At 34.2% G+C, this 23,204-nt stretch overlaps 2 protein-coding genes across 4 annotated transcripts in view; one reads left to right on the top strand and one right to left on the bottom strand.

Moving 5' to 3' along the window:
• Positions 1 to 23,204, top strand: part of msi (RNA-binding protein musashi) — a 308,511-nt gene that overhangs the window by 251,936 nt on the left and 33,371 nt on the right. The window lies entirely within an intron of this gene.
• Positions 970 to 7,731, bottom strand: LOC106624952 (uncharacterized). The gene is made up of 3 exons (XM_014244742.3): positions 7,457 to 7,731; positions 5,001 to 6,135; positions 970 to 1,864 (listed from the first exon to the last, which is right to left on the bottom strand). The coding sequence occupies exons 1-3, from the start codon at positions 7,491 to 7,493 to the stop codon at positions 1,117 to 1,119; spliced, it is 1,920 nt and encodes a 639-aa protein (XP_014100217.3). The 5' UTR covers positions 7,494 to 7,731; the 3' UTR covers positions 970 to 1,116.

Raw genomic sequence — 23,204 nt, 5'->3', positions numbered from 1 at the left:
CAAGTCTTTGTATCGAAAACTTTTTTCTTTGACAAAATATTTGGCATGGTTTATTGTTTAAGGCAACGCTATAATCTCCAAACAAGTTTTTCACAACGGACCACTATAGCATATATCTGTCATTCAGTTCGAACTAAAACCGACCGAAATCAAGATAAAGAACTTAATAAAAGACATTTTTCTTTATTTTGACTTGAAAATTGCTTATATCAAACAACCTTGCTAGAGTTAACCAGTAAAACGTTTTTTGTTAGATAGTCGTTGGTCGGTTATGTTTTCAGATTTAGTTATACACATACATATATAGTTGCTTTAAAAAATAGCTACTTGTATTCAGCATTCATAAGCATATATTCAACGCTGTTGCGTTAAGTTTTGCGAAGCAATACCACTCTCTTTTCATTATTAAAAATTAATTTCCTGTATATTTAACAAATACATACAATTTCAAATAAAAATTTTCAGTGCGAAAATTTCGGTCATAAACGGAAGTACTGTGTCAGCTGTTACCCACCAACACCACATGACACATATTCATTGGAAATGCACGTAGCTTTTTTCAAGTAATACAGAGGAGTTTTTACTTTCAGCAGCGCATAAGAAAACATAGCATAGCAATGGGAAAATAAAAAAAAAACAGCAACAACCAAAAGCTACTATAGAAATGCCAGTCATAATGAATATGCGGGTTAAATGTGCTTTTGTAGAGGAATTTCACACATGGCAGCATTTTTTAATTTCCATTTCAATTTTCACATCGAAAAAACGCATTGCATACAAACAGGCGTATAAGCGAAAGTAAAAATAACTGCACCCCTGTTGTGCACAATTTTCGCTTTTGGGGATTTGCTTTTATTAAAGCCATGGCGCGCATGTGTATGCGCGCAGCTTGAATGCAAAACGTCACAGAAGTCGCGCTTACTAATTATTACTATTTCTGCACAGAGCACTACGAGTAAAAAAAATCCATTCCATAGAAACGTATTCTAGAGCTCATTGCAATTTTAATTTTCCTTACACATAGCAGCTTGCTGTTATACTTTTTTTCATATTTTTAATTTCTCGCAAAGAATATCTGATTATGCAAAGCAAAAGGCATGCCCACTTTTCTCCACCTCATGTCACATCCTTGGCATACGGCGGCGTCGCATTAGTCGCTAAGTAAAATACGCCCCCACGTTTACGTAATGCCGTCGTATTCGCTGGATTACCGCCCAACGTCATTTGTCTGCCCGTGCCCATTAAGCACCTTCTATGCTTAATCATATCCTGCCATAGTTTGACATCACAACCCTGCGCCCGTAGTGGCGCCTTCGACTGCAACGACTCAGCGAATATGTGAAAAGCACGAAAGTGACTGCATTCATTTAGAAAGCAACCCGGTTGTGCGCTGCCATAGTTCACATAAAAGTCGACATGCCCCAACGGTCGATCGTAACCATACGAACCGACACTCGTGTGTACAACTTCCACATAATCGGCGTCGGTGATCGCAACACGTTCATCAAAGTTGTCATAGCGAAAGAAGGGCAACGCTGGATCCAGCGCATAAATAACTGGCAGTCGACCGGTTTGTATATGCTTCCCAGCGATTCCAGCGATGTGTGCGCCCATGCTAAAGCCGATCACATGTAGATCCTGGTAGCGTATACCCGCTTCGCGTTGTAGAAAATCGATGAATTTCGCCAACACTTTGCCGACCGGTTTTACACGATAGCTTGCGGTGAGGTAATCCGCAACAGCACCACGTCCCCAATCCACTGTGAAGACATTATAATTGCCGGCGCCTTGTCGGAGATAAGCTGGTACGAGCGTCTGATAAATACCGGCATTTGCGCCGCCGAACCAACCGTGAATGAGTATGCTGTGATAAAGCGTAATGGAAATTAAGAATATTGTGAAAATATATTAATATTGGTATAAAATCTTAAGTCAAAATATAATAATTACAAAAAAAAACATAACGTCTCACAAAATTATTCAACACGACTGTACTGAAAAGTTGGCAAAAATTCTACCCACGGCTGTAAAAAGTGTACTATGATATGATAGATTAGCTATGAGAAAGTGCATGCTGGATATGGAAATTTATATAGTAACAACGCCTCATATGAAAAAAAAATACTGGAAAAGTTAGTCAATCAAGAATCTAGTTGAATTTGTGAAACCATCAACGCACAAGTGATTCTCAAAAGTTGTTCAACGACAAAATTGAAATTAATAATCCAACTCATGAAAATAATACTACGTTCGTCTGCCTGAAAGTACTTAATTAAAAAACTAAGACAATTTAATATTAAAATCTACCATACAGTCGAAAAATTAAGCAATTAATTAATTGCTTATCAATTGAAGCCTAATTGACAACAACATCTTGTCTGTTCCCTACTTGATACTGGAAAGATTATTTAGTGAATAGATAAACCAGTTTGTTTTTACAGCCAACACAAAATACATACATACATATGTATACAACGATATAACTCAATATATATAAAACTTAATTGTCCCTGATAATGAAGTCAATATTTTTATACTCTCGCAACCTGTTGCTACAGAGTATAATAGTTTTGTTCACCTAACGGTTGTTTGTATCACCTAAAACTAATCGAGTTAGATATAGGGTTATATATGTATATATAAATGATCGGGATGAAGAGACGAGTTGAAATCCGGGTGACTGTCTGTCCGTCCGTCCGTCTGTCCGTGCAAGCTCTAACTTGAGTAAAAAAACGAGATATCTTTATGAAACTTGGTGGACATGCTTCTTGGTACCGTGAGACGGTTGGTATTGCAGATGGGCGTAATCGGACCACTGCCACGCCCACAAAACGCCATTAATCAAAAACAAATAAATTGCCATAACTAAGCTCCGCAATAAGATACAAGACTGTTATTCGGTACACAGCATCACATTAAGGAGGGGCATCTGCAGTTAAATTTTTTTTTAAGTCGGTCCCGCCTCTAATAGGTTTAATGTGCATATCTCCTAAACCGCTAACGTTATAATAACAAAACTCACTGGAAGCACTTCTATTGACGCCCACTCCCCATATAACGGTACTGTTAAAAAGTACTAAAAGCGCGATAAATCAAGCACTAAACACGCCAGAGACATTAAATTTTATCTCTGGGATGGTATGAGATGACTTTATAGGAACCGCGTTCAAAATTAGACAGTGGGTGTGGCACAGCCCACTTTTAGGTGAAAACCCATATCTTGAGATCTGCCCAACCGCTTTGAACCAAATTCGGTACATAACGTTCTTTTCATGTTTCTATGTCATAGTGCGAAAATGGGCGAAATCGGACTACAACCACGCCTACTTCCCATATAACACCATTTTAAATTCCATCGGATTCTTTCACTTTCCACTATGCAAATCAGGCAACAATGACTGTATTGATATAAAACTTTGCGTGAATAATGCGATTAAAGTATGCCACACTGTGGCCAAAAATTGTCTAAATCGAACCAAAACTGTTTAAGCCCCTAAGTACTAAATATGTGGACCCCAGTGCCTATAGTTGACCTTCTACCGAAAATATCAGTCAATCCACAAAGAAATCTCAAACGAGTATACTATTTGACTTTGCGAGATTATAAAATGTTCGGTTACATCCGAACTTAGCCCTTCCTTACTTGTTTATTTTAACATTGAAATTTAAATGCAAATACAAATATTATCTCTCGAATCCTAATAAACGGTTTATACATGGGGTATATTTTAAGCCGAGGTGAGATCTGAAATGACTGAAAATTTTGTCTAATAACAACCGGCGCATGACTAGATATTATGGATCTATAAGCAGCTGACATAACAGAGCTTCATCCGAGATTGAGTAAAAATTAAGATATCTTGATGAAACTTGCTACATATGTTCTTACGTATTGCAGATAGACGTAATCGAACCACTGCCACAAAACCCCCACAAAACGCGATTAAACGAAAACCTGCATAGTATTATAACTAAGCACTAAATAAAAATATATAATTGATTTATAAAAATATGGACCCCACTGGATAAAATCGTGTCAATTCTTCCCTTAGCGCTCATATACTTAATATATATAATACTTAATATATTTATACATATACTTAATATATATAACACTATATAAATATTTTAATAAAACCACCCGTCGACTTTATGCCGTACCTATCGGTCAATATGTAAGAAATGTTAATGACATTCAGAAAAAATCTCTTTCTAATAACAGTGTCCTTGCCTAACATGAATGAAATCAGGACAATACTTCCCCTAGTTTAATATAAAGTTTTGTCAACACCTGAATTTATTTCTCCAGCTTTGATTTTTGCAAGTTGCAAGGGTATGAAATGTTCCGTTGCAGCCGTACTTAGCTCTTCTTTCTTGTAGGCAAAGGAACCATGGGGCCATTTGCGTTTCAATTTTTCTCTTTTTCTCTCACTCCCTCTCTCTTTTTCTCTCTCTTTCTCCCTCTTCTATTTGAAGACTTTTCTCTCGCCAAAATTAATAGAAAAGTCTAATCTTTTTAACAAATTTTTATACAAAAAAAACAGAAAAGGAAAACAGCAAAATTACTACAAGTATGTATCCTAATGAAATTAGCCACCGCACCGTTGCATTTTAATCTGCAACCTTTGAAGTGCAATAGTCTGTGGCATAGGCAAACAACACACTGCCATTAAATGCAACAAAGCGAAGGACAAGCCCGAAGACAACATCCATTTGGTGAGCAACTAGTGCCCCTATGACACAAATAGGATACCGAAAGAATTCACCAGTATGCCGATCACGTTTAGCACAAATCGAATTTTGAAAATGTTGCAAAACTGCCGCCGACATACACACCAACACACACACACACATCCACAGATAAGACTTTAACTATAATTTTTGCATTTTAGCACTCGTAATCCCACTAAACAACCGCCCACTGAATAAGCGCGACTGACACACATAACTCATCTTGTCGACGCCTGACCCTTATAGCCTTTTTGTCGGCCATCACTTACCGTGTTGGATTGAAAGGATTGAAACGTGACTGCCGCAAGGATTTGCCATTGTACAGCTGCACTTCCTCCACTTTGATTGTGGACGCGGCATGGGCGCACATTGTTGCTCCAGTTGCTGTTGTTGACGCTGAATTTGCCGTTCCGCCTGCTGTTGTGGATAGTGGATTTGCGCCAAATACTGCGCCAATCGAGTTGGTCACCACATTCAATACACGCTCACTACCAGCAGCTACTGTTTCGGCCAAATCTGGTACACGTACCACAGTCTGGCTGTTAGATTTTTCATTAATATTGTTGTAGTTGTTGGTGTGTAGCTGGAAAACGGTATGCCGTTCGGCATTGAAGAAGAACGTGTAGTCCTGCAGATGCAATTGGTCGCTGCCAAAGAAGGCGACTAATTGTCCGAATGGATTGAGGAACCCATTTGAATGGTAAAGCTTCGTGTTGGCCGCCTGTGGTGATGCGGCACTCGTGCTCATATTCGTTACATTTACAGCACCATTGTTGGCTATAATGATATTTCGTTTGCTACTTGTGGAAGTTTTTGGCTTTGTTTTGATAGTTGTTGGTGTTGTTGTCGCTGTTGTTTCCATGTGATTTTTACTCGTTTCATTTTTACCATCCACTTTGACAAAATCATTTTTGTTGACCCGCATTGACAGCCCTGCCAATATGCCGGTATTACTTTTGGTCGTCGCCTTCATAGTTGCATTGTCACTCAAAATGTTTGCTTGCTTTTTATTGTTTATTGATGTTGTGGTTTTAGTGAAGCAGTTGCTTTTGTTGTTTTCTTCTTTACTGCCCTTTGTGGCATTGCTCTGCAAATATTCAGTTTCTTTTGTCGCATTAACGCCCAGTGCTGGTGTTTCTCCGCCTTTCAAGCGCTCCCCCACCGAATGTTGTTGGTCATCTTTATTGTCATTGCGCTCGTTGCCACCCATTACAGCATCGTCATTATAGGCATTACCTTTGATTAACTGCAGATTTATGACGTTGACTTCATTGCTGTCGGTTGAATAAACATTATAGTTTACACTCTCGCTGTTAGGTGGCAAGATATTGTTCAACAGCTCGACTGATCTAGGAGCATGTTCAAGCCATAATTTTGCTTGAGCGTTGTGCGCATTTTGTAGAACTGAAAGAATGAAAAAATCTGTGGTTACTTAAATAAATAACAAAAGAAAAGTTTACTACAGCTGACCCGAAGTTATAATGCTCTTCGCAGGGCATTTTTTGATAGCATAAAAGGCTATAAAAATATCTTTATTTTAATTTTGATATTATGTTCGATATCGGCGATTCCAACAAATGAACAGCGTCTTGATGAGAAAAGTAAAACAGTTTTCGACGTTTTCTTTTGCGTGTTACAAACATCGTAAAAATCTTAATATTACTCTGTTCAGGATTAGTTCCAGCATTCTTAACATTTAGCTGATTTTCAAATGGTTGATATATATAACACCTAAAGCCCTGTATGTGTTAAAACTTTAAAACTTAAACTTAAACTTAAACTTTAAAGTATTAAAATATTTTACAAATCTATTTCTTTATTAGGGTATTATCGTTTACCCTCGCCTATAAGGGCTCTAGACTTAGCCGTTTACATTTTTTTCTTCGGCATATTGAAGTCTTAATGTAATCCTAATAGACTGCTTTAACTGCGCTATCGTGAGAACACTCAAGTATTATCTTTATGACTTATAAAGTCATAATAATCAACGTTATTTTTATTTACGGCGTGCAGAATATCAACATTCGGTGTAACGGCTCTTTGAATGTTCGGAAGAATGATTCAAAGAAAAGTTTATCAAACCGAAAAATAATGGAACAAAGTTTAACATTGCTTAAAGTATCAAATCCATAGATATCACTATTCATTCATTGAAAAAATTGTTAGAGTAAGTCGGACACAAATTTTCGGCGCAGTCTGAATCGGTTCAAAAGAAAAATTACTTAGTATCGATTCTTAAGTTAACGGATGAATGAGTGTAAATATTAGTATAGTTTTTTCTGATATTTGAATTTTTCTGGAGATATTTGGCTGCACTAAAGATTTCAGCGATGCGCCAGAAAGTCCGTCGACATTCAAGTATATACTTATAATTTTCAAAGTGTTTTCTGCATGGTAACGGTAATATACTACTTTCTAAATGCTAAAGCAAACGAAAAACAACAGCGATAATGAAATTGACAACATCAACTGTTGACGGCCAACACTTTTGTATTGCTCGTGCATGTTACTTCTATCTGCATGCTATCAAACACTGAATATAATTCTTAATTTGGTTTACGATTTATTTTTCTAAGAAACAATGACGTCACGCTCCAACTATTCTCAAAAATAACTAACGTTTGCACTATTTAGCGCAACTTTTTTTTATATCTCAGTAATTAATTGCACTGTTTATAATCAAATATCACCAAATCTATTCAAAACTCATTTCATTGAAAATCACCTGTTATGCCGAAAATAAGAGTCGTACTCCAAAACATTTTACACTCGTATTATTTTGTTTAAAATGTTAGAATTTAAGAATGTTCTCACATAGCTACGCAGAAATCTTCAAAACTTCTTCAAAAATAATTGTAAAAGTGTTGTTTTTTTCCACGCAGACGCTCCCGGTCCAATTCAATTACGTGCTTCGCATAACCGAAAGTACTAAAACACACGTTAAATAACTGTTTGTTCAGCGAGTGCTTACTCGCGTTGCGCGTTCAGCTGGAAGACCAACGAAAGACTAAAAGTGCAAATAACTGAACGAAATTCGGCTTAAGGGTTTAAGAAAGATTTAAATAACAAATAAAAACAATTTATAAAAAAAAATTGTGTTAAACCAAATTTCTGCTGTGTGGACATAAAATTACAAAAAACTCTATTTGTGGATTGCGTTCGCATTTTGTTGATTTTATTTATTTTGTGTGAGTATTTATTCTTAAAAGAAAAAAAACGCATAATTTATATGATGATTGGAAAGATAAATAAATAGGCAAAGCAAGTGGAAAAAAAGAATTGTGATTAACCGAAAAGAGTTGCAAGCAAAATTGGTAGCAAGTTGGTAGGTGATCGGCATAAGTGACAATGTCGTTTACATTGCATTCAGTTGAGTGGAGAAATAAACATGTGTAGAAATTCAGATCGATATCTCAAAAACTTAGTGACTAGTTCGCGTATTTACAGACAGACGGACCGGCGAACGGAGAGACAGACGGCTATATCGACTCAGCTCGTCATGCTGATCATTTAAACTTATATGTACATTTTATAAGGTATCCGACCTTTCCTTCTAGGTTTCACAAACATCGTGACTTAATATATAATACCTTGTTTTGAAGAAATTTTTTTGTTTTAACTTTTAAAGAATGAAATATTATATTTTTAATTCTAAAAAGTTATTGCAAATCTTCAAGAAAAATTATTAATATATATTTTTAAAAATTTAATCTTCATAATTATATCATTTGAACAGCTGCAAATTAATAACTATAGTTATTTTTTGAACTGTTAGCAGTTATTCACCATCTGATTGATCATCTGATCGCTATTTTAAAAATAGACTCAATCGACTACACTGTACAAAAATTTTAGTGATTGATATAGACTGCTACATGGACGGCTTACACTGACTACATAACTAAAAATGATATTATTAAGAGCTTAGATAACATTAACCTTAAAGAAAAACAAATAATTTAGAAATCACTATTAACTAAAAAAAATGTCGAAATATTTTTAAAAAAATTCTACAGAAATGTTTGCAAAAATGGGAAAATTTCGCCTTATTCATCAATATCTACATACCTATAGAAAAATGGCGCACCCTATACGAGTATATTGAAAAGTACTCATATATCTGAGGTCAGGTATTAAGACAGCTTAAGTTGACTTATGCTAAGCAGCGAATTTAGTTTATTCTTACCTACAAGTACATCTTCGATACTCGACCTTTTCTCTTATATAATATTTTAGAATCACATTAACATAAATATAAGGCAAATTATTCTAGAAATCAAAATATCTAAAATTAAGTGAACAAGTGGAGCATTTATATTTCATATTAATAGAAATGGGAAATTCCTTTCTTCTGTAAACGCAGACAGAATTTTTATATTATTAAAACAATGCTTTTGTCTCTCGAAAAAGCGGCAACATCAAACAAAAAGTCAATAAATAAACCAAAAAATTTTTTTTTTCAATGCGCCTCCATGAGCGCCAAATTTTTCATTTAGATAATACTACAATTAAACACCTAAAATATTTGCTGACATCAAATGTTGACAGTTTTCACACTCGAGGCACTACTACAGCAATTCGTTAATATAATTTAATTTTTAGCATTGAAATATTCTGACAAATTAAAGCAAACTTTTTTCTTGTTAATATTTTTACGCTTATCTTTTATTTATACTTTGCTCTTCCGCTGCAATTTAACTTTAAATGAAAAATTTCACATTTTGCTGCTTCGTTGCTTTTTGACGCAGCTTAGAACGCCAACTGCGTATAAACTTTATGCTCGCTTCGAGTCCGATACACTTGAACTCGCACCGACACTCAAAACTCTCTATGACGATTGTAAATAATTTATGTAAACATTGACAACTCGTCGTAAGCAACAATATCAACGTTTTCATCGTTGTGGTTAGTCAGTGGGTGAGGTTAATGTGTGAAAGTGGAAAATGTGTGCAATCATAAGCGCCAAAAATATCTTATCGCTCCCACAAGTTGACACACATTCCGTTAATTGTAAAAGAGTACATGAACTCTAGTTTTCCAACAAAGTTATCGGAAACAACGCTCGGCCAGTGACCGACATTCGTTAGACAATTATTCGTGTGAACAAATTTACGAGTTGCTTCGTTAGTGAGGTAGGTCGTTATAACTTGAAGTTATGAGCGAGACTGTATACAGCGCTAATGAGCTTTTATATGCATTCAACACATCAGTTGCTATCGCCTGTTGCCTTCATTGAATTAAATTCGCTGAGCTATGGAAATACCTATAGCTTTATTATTTAAAAATCGTTTTTTACTCTAAAAACATATATATATAAATATATTATTATATATTGAAAAATGTCTTAAATAATAATTACTTATGAAAATTTATTTTCCCTTTTCTTTACAGGTATGTTAACTGTTCGCCAATTGCAAGACATATTAACATAAATTTCAATTAATAAGTCAAAAATAAATTCTCTGCATTTAAAATATCCCAGGATGGTGTTGTAACATGGTACATTCTACAAAACAAGGTATGTTTTTTACATAAAACTTGCATAATATTGCGAGCGCGAAAAGATAAAAGTCGTTCGTTTACAAAAACACAAATTTAAATAAATAGTGAAAAAACTTGCGTATATGACTACAAACGTTTACAGATACGAAGGTTACTATTATATTTGTGGGCTAAAAATAATAATTTTATAAAAAGAAATGATAAAAAAAAATATAAAAAAATGTTTATACTTTTGAACCAACACGTTTACCACTTAAATTGAGACAATTTGCAACTAAACTTGGTGCACTTGATCGCGCTTTTTCTGGTATCGAAAATTGTTGATTCATTTGTCTGAGTATGCTGTGAGGAAAGGATATTAGTCATAGAGTCGCAAACTACGACTTTTAAGCGAATGCTCAATGCTTCAATGGTTTGATCGAAGTGAAATCCACTTGCCGGTACCATTGTGCAGAAGTCTAGGTGAAATTTTTTTGGTCGCTTCTTGTCTATTTACGAATTTTCTAATAATTTGGCAAAAAGAAAAGTTTACCAAAAAATAGACGCACACTTGCTTCGACGTTCTTTGCATACCAATGAATTTCGATCGGTTTATATAATTTTGTAAAACAACCGATGGATTCTTGTTTTGTTTTGGACAATTAAGCGCATGTGATATATAAATCATATATTGATGTTATACACAGATTATCATTTTTCATAAATTTTCCGATTTTTTAACCAATCCTCTCTCTCCGCCTCTATTTCTTCGAGAAGTCGCTTCCAGTCCTGTCACAACCGCTGTTCACCCATGTTATTAGCCGTCCAAGAACAGTCAGCTTTATCTTCACGAAATTTGACATGGACCATTATCCAAGACAATGGTACAAACTCCAAAAAATTGTTCGGATCGAACCACTATAACATATAGCTGCCATACGAACAGCCGAAGTTAACGTTTTTATTTGTCTTTTTTAACAAAAATCAGGACGAAAAATGCTTTTTATAATTTCATGAACTACTAACACTCTCCTAAACTCTTTTTCAATCACTTTTACAACACTGTTATTGAAACTTATTGTCTGCTTGCTTGTTGTTACAACAACAATTCTTGTAATATTCACTTTTATTTGAAGCGCCTTAGCACTTCCGCAGAGTTCAAGAGTTCAATACATGATTTTAGTCTGCACAAAGCAAACACACACACACAAACCTAAGACATCCCCGCTATATCAATATTTACATACACACATATCCACATATTGGCGCGCATTATTGTTATCTTCATTTTTGCTTACTTTGCATAATACGCGTATCGGCAAATCGCACAAATTCTATAAGCTTTTTACAGGCTTTATCTTGAAAACAAATATCATCTTTGTATGGCGTTTAATATATGCAACAACATGCCTTGTTGAAGAGTTCATACAACCAAGCGGCTGCTGCACAAGCAAATAACTCAAACACACACCCACACACAAAAGCAAAAAGAAAAACAATACAAGAAACAACAAAAAAATGTTTAGAAAAATTTTGAAGTCAAAAGGAAAAGCCAACACTGCTTTTTCTGCAAAAAAAAAAAAAAAGAAAACATTTCAAAAGCTTCGCACTGCGCCATCAGCAAAGGCTCATAAAAAATATAATAACAACTCGACGAGCACTCGAGTCTTTCAAATATTCAACAAGAAGCAGTGCGCCAAACTCCTGCTGACTGCGAGTACAATGCGTTGAGCGTATTCACGATGTTTTCACAATAGGGTTGCCAGGCTGACTAAATGTGCGGATTGTTTTATTTTCGATGAAATTTTTCTTTTCGTACCCTGAAAAGGGTGATCAGCGTGAAAAACTGAGTCGATTAGACATGCTGGTGTTTATTTATTGATTCGTTTTACAATTTTTAAAAGGTAGATGATTAGGAGCTTTATTATTGCTATTATCTAGGTTAACTATATTCATAGCTGGGTTGGGCGCAAATTTTGAATTTGATCTAAAGAAGGTTATTGCTTTATCTACTCTTAGACAATTAGGGTTGTCTGTATATACGCAAATTACTGCCTCAGTTTTTGAGATATCGATCTGAAATTTTACAGACGACCTTCTCTTCTCAAAAAGTTGCTCATTTGTCAGAACCGCCGATATCAATACAAAAACAATACTGTAGCGATGCCCCAGCCGCCATATTCGCCAGGCAGGGCGTGTAAAGTGTAACATTTTTTCTACTTCCAAATATAAAGAAAACCTTAAAGTGCCGTCCTTTTATAAGACAGATGAAAATCACTCAAAGAGCTAAATGCTATTCCAAAAATCGAGTTTCAAAAGTGTTTGCAAGATTTTAATAAGCGCTGACATAAGTGCATAATAGCAAATGATGACTAAAGGCGGCAACATTAATACGGACGAATATATATATTTTTTTATTTCAAAAAACGAAACTTCCCGTTATTTTTTGAACACTTCTCGTGTTGAACTAAACCAATTTATTTCGAGAGATTGTGTCAAAGGAAAAATAGGTAATTTCTCTGATTCTAGAAATTATAGCTTATTGATAATATAATATATTATTATTTGTAGCATTTACATTTTTTTTACACTTATTTCAATAGTGTATAACATTTTTTGGTCAAGTTCGTAAACTATTAAAAATATTCTTCAGGCTTATGATCATAGCTTAGAATATTGAAAACTTACAGGCATATATATATATACATGGGAATATTTGTTATTACGGTTTGATAGAAGGAAAAACGTAAAGCATAGAAAAAATGTGATAACAGACTTATTGTCTCTAAAGAGAACTACTAATAACGCCCTTGACACCGCTGAGTGGCGTGAAGGCCCAAAGTAAATATTCAGCAAATATCTATAAATTGGCAGCTAGAAAATATTATATTTAATATACACGACAGTAGTATCATTTCTTATGCTAAGTAGTTGCGCCCACTGTATAGCTAAAAACTTTCAATCTTCTCTCTAGAATTTTCGCTTCGTTGGCATCCCTGAAATCATCTCATAAATATTCTACTTTGTACACACATAACAACACATATATATTTCATTTAAGCTCCGAACTCGAATACACTCAGTCATGCTGACAACGCACAGACATACTCCTGCGCTTATCCTGCGAGTAGAGCTTTTAGCTCCAACTCCAACTCTAACTACGGCTTTAGCTTTAACAGTCTTTTGTTACGCATTCATTCTCATGTTTTGTGGCTTTATGCGTTTGTAATTGTTTTTTTTCATATATGTAGTTATTCATGCTTTGTTTGCTTTAACTTTTGTTGTACTGCTATCTTGGCTGTAAAGTGAATTATGCGTTTTACTTTTTGTCCTCTACTCAGCAGTATTCGTGTCCTCCTCGTTTAGGTACGTGAAATAGCAAAAGTCGTGAGGCATCGTGCCGTGTCAGCATGAATTCCAATCAATCAAAAGTGTTCACCGTGGACTGGTGTTGACGGTTCGCAGCACGAAATTGTCCATTCTTATTGCTGTTTTGAAAACAACACTCTAATGTGACCAATATTGGCTTATTTTCGCGATATTTTAGTAGGTTTGATATTTTACAGTTGACGTTCTCTTGTACATTTTCGTTAAGCATATGAAGTAGTAAATATTGTAAGGAAGATATGGTACTTATGATATATCTCGTATTTGTTGTCAGCTTTTTCACCCCAGTTCTTTGAAGGTGATAATTTTTTTTTGCGACAGGTACGAACAAAAAATTTGGGTACATTTTTTTTTATTGTTCAATTAAATTAGATTAGACACTGTAATTTAAAAAAAATTGATATGGCATCCTTTTTTAATTTTTGTTAAAAATTTATTCTTATGCCACCTGGTAAATCTTACTAAAGCTTTATTGTTTATATCAATAATGATCTTAAACATTTAATCTTTTTTTTGAAAAGAAAAATGTCCACTATGTGTCTTTCATACCAGGTTCACTTTTACGAAGAGCTTTGTCATAAGTTTGTCATAAGGCGCGATCATCCAAGACACACACCACAGTTCAAAGAATAAGCCGATTATTAAGTACCTGTTGTTGTAATTCTTGTAGTAATTAGTTTAAGCAATTCTTGTAGTAATTAGTTTAAGCAATTGTCATAACTCCTATTCGAGCAAGTAATTGGGTTCACTTCCGGTAGGTTTAACTAACTTTGTTTTTTCTCAGAATTCATGGTCTTTCAAACGATCCTGAAATGAGTTTAAGTCTAAATAAGAGCGACCTTTTTACGCCAATAATCCTTGACAAATACCCAAGCATATTACCGACTATAAAAGGTTTCTCACAAAATACAAATAAAGCCCTAAAAAAGCAGCCTAATTATTAATATACTTTTTTGGTTTGCAGAAGCTCAGCCCGATTTCTAAACGCAACAAAGCCGCCAGAGCATTAAGAAATTTCTAAAAGCTTAGAGTTAATTTAAAAGCCTACAGCTAAAATTTGTATGCAATATTTTGTCCACTGTACGCCCTATACAACTACAATTTCCATAAATATTGTATATATGTATATACACATGTGTGTATGTATGTACTAATTTTCCCTTAGCAGCCACTTCAATCGAATTTTGTATTGAGTTACGTTCCGTTAAGTACTGCGCCGTCGTCCTCACTTCATATACGCTTCGAGTGGAATTGACTGTGACACAAGGATTTTGCGGATTTCACATGTAATGCTCGTATCGATGTATGTCTAGATTGCAAAGCAATGAAGCTGCTGACAGTGACAAACAAACAGGAAATGTAAAAACAAAGACAGGGAGTTACTACATGCGAAATGAAGTAGAAAGCCAAACAGTGCTAGTGGGACACTTAGCCGATATTAAGCAGGAAAAAATTGACAAAATGAGATGCTATATGAAAGCCAAATGTGGCAGAGGCTAAGAAGGTAAACTAGTCAAGAGCTGTGTTTAGTTTCGGCGGGTGTGGAAAACTTAATAAAATCAGTAATGTTTGTGTGTCCTTACACTTGATTATACAAATTCTTAGTCATTAAAATTAACTGCAAATTTTTAGGCGCATATCTACATATTTACACTGGTATATGTAGCTGATTGACTTCTAGTTACATAGGCGCTCATATTGCATTTTTTCCAATCTTCCTCACCAGTGTGCTTTGTTTTTTTCAAAGGCAATTTATTGATGTTGATAAAGCACTCGCTGGCACAGATTTTTTTTTATGTTTTTGTCACTGGAATTCACCACCTCTATTTACAAAAGTATTTCCACATACACATAAAAGAGGCATATATTTCTTTGCAAAATAGTGCGCAATTATTTTCAGATTTTAGCTTGCTAAAACTGTAGAGGGTGAGTTCATGCATGCTGAGGTGGTTTCTTGTTGTGTCAAAATTGCGTTCTCGACAATTTTTCAGTCACAAAAAGCACATAAAACAATATTACCTAATCAATAATATTTTGTTTAAAGTGCGCTCAAAATTTAAACATATAATTGTTTTTAAATACTTATATAAATACATATTTGATTTTGATCGTTCAGTTTGTTTGGCAGATACATATTTGATATAGTGGTCCGAGCTGAAAGATTTCTTCAAGCGTATAGACTTAGATAATTATCCGTGCTAATTTTTGTTCTCGTTAGATATCTCATTAAATATTAAAGTTTTCTATACAAAGACATGATTTCGACCGTTCAGTTTGCATGGCAGCTATACCATACCTATAGTGGTCCGATATCGACGTTTCCGACAAATGAGCAGCTTCTTGAGAAAAAAATAATGTTTGTAAAATTTCATATCGATATCTCAAAAACTGATGGACTAGTTCGCGCCTATACAGACAGGCTGATAGGTGCACCGGCATATGAACATCGATTCAGCTCGCTATGCTGATCATTTATGTATATATTTTGTTGTTGTTTTGTTTTTTTTCCAAACATAATAATATACTCTGTTCAGAGTGTAAAAACATTAGAGAGAAATTTTAAAAGGTGAGGTGCCCTTTTTTTAATTTATTAACTATCCTAATATTTTCCGCAATTTCTTCAACATTTATGTTAAAAATATTTTCTCAGTATTACAGTTAATTCAATAAAATTTCTGGATTAAGTATTTTCCGATATGTTGGAACATATTTTCACTCCCTCCTCCGTTTAACTTTCTATCTTAGTTTTACTTTTTTCCAACAGGTAACAAGTCTACTCCAAAAATAATTTAAACAAGGTAGGTAGATGGAGTGGCTGTCTGACGACGCACCTAGGCCTATAGGAGGCCCATTGTGATACTATTTAAACAAAGACTTCTCGAATTTTTTGGCAGACAGTTTGAAATATTTTTCTGGTTTTTATTTTTTCAGATATTTCTGAATTACATTCAAAATATTTTTATTACAAGTTAAGGTGGCAATTCCATTACAAAGTAAATATGTTTAAAGCCAAGACTGTTTTTCGTAGATTTTTCTTATATTATATTTGTATATAGTTTACTTTTTTGAATTTCAATTTTACTTCTTTCGATAGCTTTACCAGTTACTTTGAAAATTTCAAGGTATAAGATCCGATACTGATAGCTAGGAACATTATTCCGAAAATTTAAATTTTTTCGCTTTTAAACTTCTTAAAGTCCAGTAGTCGAGTGATCTATCTTGGATTCTTATTTTACATTAGAAAAACAACAACCATGTCTGCCTTCCAAATTATTCCAATAACATACATATCCTTGAATAGTTATTAAACACACTGTAAGCTTAGCTAACAACAACGCCAAACATTCCACAAATAAATTTATCTCCATGACTGTCATTATGAGTGCTTTGCGGTTTCACTAATACACACACACATGCGCGCATTCATAGCCTGCAGCTCGTTGGCGAATACTAGACTCAAGTATTCCTCTGAACGTTTTCCTGCAACTGAAGTTGAAATTGCTGCTGCTACGCAATTGTTGAATTGAAATTTATGAGCGAATTGTGAGCAGTGCTCATTGCAAACAATTGAAAGCAGCAAATACTAAGAGCAACAAATTAATGTCCTTGTTAAACAGTTCCACCAATTCAATGTTGGGTGCAAAACAATCTTTGTTTACTTGCCAGTCCTTAAATATACCTATACAAGTATATAATATACATACCGACCTGATACTGGTTTGAGTGGTGGATTTTTAGTTTTACTTTTTTTTTTAGTTTTAAACTTTTTGTTGCGGTGGACTCGTGTTACTACGCAACAACGCAAAGTCACGCAGTCTGAAAAATTGCGTATCAAAGTTTTGGAAACGTGATACGGCATAAGACTTCGATGCATAATGTCCTTCGATGTGTTAGTGTATGACCTACGAAACCAATTAGATCCTAAGCTAGAATACCCCTCACAAGTATAAAAGTTGACTTACAAGAATTTGATTTTGATCGTTCAGTTTGTTTGACAGCTAGAAGCTATAGTGGTCCGATTAGAACTATTTGTTCGGAGATTGTACTGTTACCTTGTACAATAATCCTTACCAAATTTCGTGAGGATATCTAGTCAAATAAAAAAGTTTTCCATACAAGAATTTTATTTTGATCGGTCAATTTGCAGGACATCTATATGTTATAATGATCCTATATCTGCTATTCCGACAAGTAATCATTTTCTTGGGAAGAAAAGTAAATGGGCAAGTATATACAGACAGACGGGCAGCCGGACATTGCTAAATCGACTCGGCTTGTCACGCTGATCATTTTATGGGGTCTCCGCCGTTTCGTGCCGAGTGTTATAAATGTTTCGTTTGACCGAACTATTAAGAAAAAATGCAAAATTTAATTATGCCACAAAAAAGTGTGTTATAAGAAATGAAAAGCGTTAAACTTATACCCTAAAATTCGTGGAATAAACGAATAATTAATAAGTAAGTTATAACACGATTCCAAAAATGTAGAACAAATTAAAGTAACCATAGGCTACTTAAATACGAAAAAAATTATTGAAAATACCATTCCTATTATCAAAATTAAAAAAATATATATATTCGTACATATTTTGTTAGAAAAAGTACTTGCGATAAATATCTCAAATTAATTAGTTTCTAAATTATCATAAATTGTAAATTATTATAATTTTTTTAATATAGTTTAATACCAATAAGAGATGCGCACATAATTTACTTATTAGTTTTTCAATTTCGTTATCACCCTGTGCTGAACTTCTTTATGTTAGTCCCGCACCGCGATTTGCGAAATTTTTATCACTCAGCGCCATCTATTGGAAACTAAGTGTATTTCTACAAGTATCAATATTATCTGCGGCAGCAACCTTAAAGCTTCTGCAAGAGATTTAGAAAAGCTTTTTGAACTTCATAAGCATATGCTTTTAAGCTTTTAGAGCTTTGGGAATGAGTACGTGGGTAAAGCTAATTGCAAATTTTATGTTTAAAGCTTTTGATATTATATAAGAAAAAGCTCGTTGGAACGAAAATATTAGTTAATAAATATTGAGTTTACAAAATAATATACATGATACATACTAGTAAAATAATAATACTCATGTGTAATGATTATTTTAGGAAGAATTTAATCACATAATAGTCACAAGATAAATTAACAACATTAATTGAAATTGCTCCAATTTCGTAAGTGTGCTGCCTGCTAACGTTGCTTTGCACTTTTTCCCAGATCTATAGCGCCCTACAAGTCCACACTTGCTTGTATTTTATTGTAAATCATTTCACCTTTCGTCCTTCCTTCCACACTATTTGTTGTTGCACTTTTCGCACGGCATAAAAATGTCAGCGTTGCATGCATTAAACTATTTATAGCTCTATGACATTTTACTCCATACAGCGAAAATGTATCATCCTGATTGCACTCAGCCACACATAATCACATTTTAGTCATTCGCATGCTTTTAAGGCTCATGTACCATATAGGTATGTATGTAAATAGGTTACTATTATAAAGGGCTTCTCAGCGAATCATTGTAGGAATGAAAGCAGATATGCTTACTAAACCCACTTCGTTACTCTGGTTATTTGTATTTCGCAAGTATTAGATCATGAAACGACTAAGATATCTTCTAAACAAATCCACTACATTTTATAGCACACACCGCTTATTTCAAATGTACAGTAATCTACTGAAGCACTACCCTACAGGGTTTCATTTGCATAAGTGCAAAATGCATTACAAAAGCATACAGCAGCAGGAAGCGCTTGCATTCACTCACCAACCACTTCACAACTTACTATAGGTACTCGCTTGCCTACAGCAAAGAGCAGTAGAAAGAAGCTCGTTTGAGCCGTGAGCCTACAACTTCCGGTATGACATTGAAGTGTGTCTGCATTTAACGAGTCTAAAGCGTATTTAAAAAAATAAAAGCAGCTGTTACAGACTTGCATGAAACAGTTTGTCACTTTCACGCTTTGTGATATAAATACGCGTTTGCAGGCTTAGCGGTATTATTTTAAGTTGACCCGCTTTTTAATGTACTTACTGACACAACACCAACAAATTGCGCTGTTATTATTTCTGTTGTTGCTGTATTGAGGTGCATTAGCAACACTTCAAATATTTCCGTTAATAGGTATTTGTATGTGTTACTGTTGTGACATTATGACGCAATTTGTTTTATGTTGTTGTTTTTCGCACAATTGTGACGCAACTTCGTCGACGATACAATGATATGTTTTTTCATTAACAATATTTGTGGTAAATTTTTTCATGCCCGTTTATTGAGTCGTAGAAGCAGATATATCGGTTTTTTTCTTGCAAGTAATTTTTCTTTGTCTACTTTCAGGCGCGCAATCATAATTTATTAAGCCAATGTGATAAACACATAAAATGATGAATTACTATTAAATCGTGCCTTTTAAAGTTGTCAAAAAATAATTTGCAGTCAGCTCAAAAAGAGCTTAAAGTAGTAGCATATCAAATTTAAAGCTTGAAAAAGCTTTGTAAATTATTTCAGAAAAATGGACTGTGAGAACAAAAAATATTTCATATTTCCACTAACTAATTATAGACCCATCAATAAAATAACAGGCTTACAAAAATGTAAAAATGCATGGCAATTAATTAAATTGACTTAAGTCGATTTTGAACAATAGATGTCTTATGCTTTACTTATACTATTCTCATAAAATTTTGTTTAACTTGACGTTATACCCTGAGCACGGTATATTAAGTTTGCTACGAAGTTTGTAACACCCCGAAGAAAACGTCGGAGAGCTTAAAAAATATATGCATTAATGATCAGCGTGATGAATTGAGTCGATTTAGCCATGTCCATCCCTCTGTTCGTTTCTCTGTAAATACGCATACTAATCCATTAGGTTTTAAGATATCGATCTGAAATTTTGCACACGACCTTTTCTCCTCATTTGTCGAAACCGCTGATATCGGACCACTACAGCATGTAGCTGTCATACATAGTGAACGATCGGAATAAAGTGCTTGTATAGAAAACTTTTGTATTTGACGAGATATCTTCACGAAATTTGGCAAACTTTTTTCTTGTTTTTACTAGATTTCAATTTATAATATTCCGAATGAAAAAAAGAAATGTTTTAGATTAACTAATACTGTCATTAATGTCAAACTAATACATGCATCATTATCTAGGGCAACGATAGAATCCCCGAAGAAACTATTCTGATCGGATAACTACAGCATATAGCTGCCATACAAACTGACCAGCCGAACTCAAGTCCTAGTTTGAAAACTTTTTTAAGTGAGAAGGTATCTTCACGAAATTTGGTATATATTTCTACAATCTTCGAAGAAACTGTTCAGATCGAACTACGATAGCATATAGCTGTCATACAAACTGATCTATGAAAATCATTTTATACGCTTTCGTGCTATAAAAAATGCCCTTTGAAAGATATTATAACCTCGGTGCAACCGAAGTTAACGTTTTTCTTGTTTTATAGGTACATATGTATCTATATCCATTTAATTATTCATCAAATGCTTACACAGAAACTTGAGTTGTTGTATCACTTTTGTTATTCTTGTTACTAATAATACTCAAGTGCTACAGGGGCACCATTTAATTAATAAAATTACAGCACAGTCAGCATAGCAAAGGTAATTAGAGATATACTCATTTGTATTGAAGTGGGACATTAAGTACATAATTAGCATATATAAGTGCATTATTAAATTTAAAGGCATCAACCTCTATGAAAACTAAAATTTTTGATTTTTAATTCCTTAATGATGGTGTTTTATGTTTTGAATTGTTAGCCTGGTTTTCTTGGTAACCAAAAAATCAAGTTGCACAGTGTTATAAGCAAGTACATAATTTGAGAAAAAAAATTGAAAGAAATGGGAAGGAATATATTTTTTCCAGATTTGAATTTTGTAAAAATATTATACGTTAGAGAAAAATTATAAAACGAGCGTATATGGTAACACAAAATTTTTTAAATAAAAAAGTATTCTTCCTTCAATGTACGAAATGTGTAATCACTGCCATATCAAACTTGTACTACAAGCTCCACTTGGCCAGCAATATTTTAAATTATCGCCAACGCTTTGCTTCATATTTCTCCCTCAATGCAAGCTCAATTTTTAATAAACACACAAACCTGCGTTATATTTCAATATTCTACTTTCATACTTATCATATTATACTTAACAATCAGCAGCTTTGTAATTGAGCTCATAAACTGCTTTGCGCTAATATCCTTTCATCCTCTGAATGCTTACTTCATCAGAAAACATATTTATGGTACGTATGGCTCTGCACGCTCTTTTAATTCCATTCGTGCTCTGAACGAGTGTAAATGTACTTTCAGACTAAGCAGCTCACCTCGTAGAATTGTTTTTAAGCTCGTCTAACTATGTGACGGTCACCTGCAATGGTATGCACATACAATATGTGCAGTCTTTAGCGAATATGATAATTATTTTGAAGTGAAAAAATATTTTTAGGTATGCCATCATAATCTCTATTTCCTGCGTCTCCCACTGGTGCATTAGTTAGGATCAGATATAGGATAGATAGGTAGGGTGCATATGTACTTATGTTAAAGGTATAAAGTACTCATACAGTATGTGTTTGACCTTTATAAAAAAGTCCTCATTGTGGCTTTATATATGTACCTACTTGTATATGTGGTTAGTTTTTTTTCTTTTTTGCTATAAGCTGTTTTGTAAGTTTATTAGTATTTATGTGCTTTACATTTATATAGCTTTTAATAACCATAGGATTACTCGCAATGGAAATTAGGTCAACATTGTTTCCTTGGAGACCTTTACATTTGAAGAAGCGCACTTATTCTTTCACTTTCCAGTATGCAATTAATTCACTGACGCAAGTATTGGGGTAAAACTTTGCACGAAAAGTGCCTTTAAAGTATGCCAGCTTATGACCAAAAATTGTCTAAATCGAAATAAAACTGTTCAGGCCCCCAGCTGCCGAATATGTGGACTCCAGTTATTATAGTTGACTTTTTACCGAAAATATCGGTCAATGTATGAAATATATAATCCTTTCCTGATAATAATAGTATGCCTGCAAAATCGGCTGAATCGGGTCCATATTTCCTTTAGCCCCCATATGCCTAATATAAAGATGTTCGAACTTTCGGGTGACTTTCTACCGCATATATCGGCCTTATAACAGCGTATTTTTGTGTCCAAAATGGATAAAATTGGGTGAAAACTAGACCTAGCAACCATAGAACTATTATATATGTATGTATTTTCGAACACCCAGCTGTCTTTACTCCATATGATTGGTGATGGTATGTGAGGTACCTTAATGAAACACGGAAACATTTTATTAGTATGTGGCATGTTAATAGTATGTGGTATTCGCAAAAATAGATAAAGTCGAGACGATACTACCCTTAACTCCCATATACTACTTATAATAATTTTCCATTTTCTAACATATTGGTTGTTTGTGCCGAATATGTTGTTCAGTTAGTATTATTTATATACAAAATTGTTTCAATATATGTTCACGAGCATATCTGAGCAATGTCAAAATTAATACAACCAGCCCGTCCCCTTCTCTATCACCAATTTACCCCGTAAAATAGTTTCCGTCT

Source organism: Bactrocera oleae, chromosome 2, assembly GCF_042242935.1.
Source record: "Bactrocera oleae isolate idBacOlea1 chromosome 2, idBacOlea1, whole genome shotgun sequence".
Classification (NCBI taxonomy): Eukaryota; Metazoa; Arthropoda; class Insecta; order Diptera; family Tephritidae; genus Bactrocera; species Bactrocera oleae.
This window is presented reverse-complemented; position numbering and strand designations above follow the sequence as displayed.

Excerpts from the sequence above, each read along its gene's own strand:
- LOC106624952 (XM_014244742.3), bottom strand. The coding sequence starts at position 7,493 with ATGTTTTGGAGTACGACTCTTATTTTCGGCATAACAG. Across the intron at positions 6,136-7,456 it reads TCTTATTTTCGGCATAACAG|TTCTACAAAATGCGCACAAC; the intron begins GTGATTTTCAAT and ends TCATTCTTTCAG. Across the intron at positions 1,865-5,000 it reads AATCCTTTCAATCCAACACG|CATACTCATTCACGGTTGGT; the intron begins GTAAGTGATGGC and ends GCTTTATCACAG.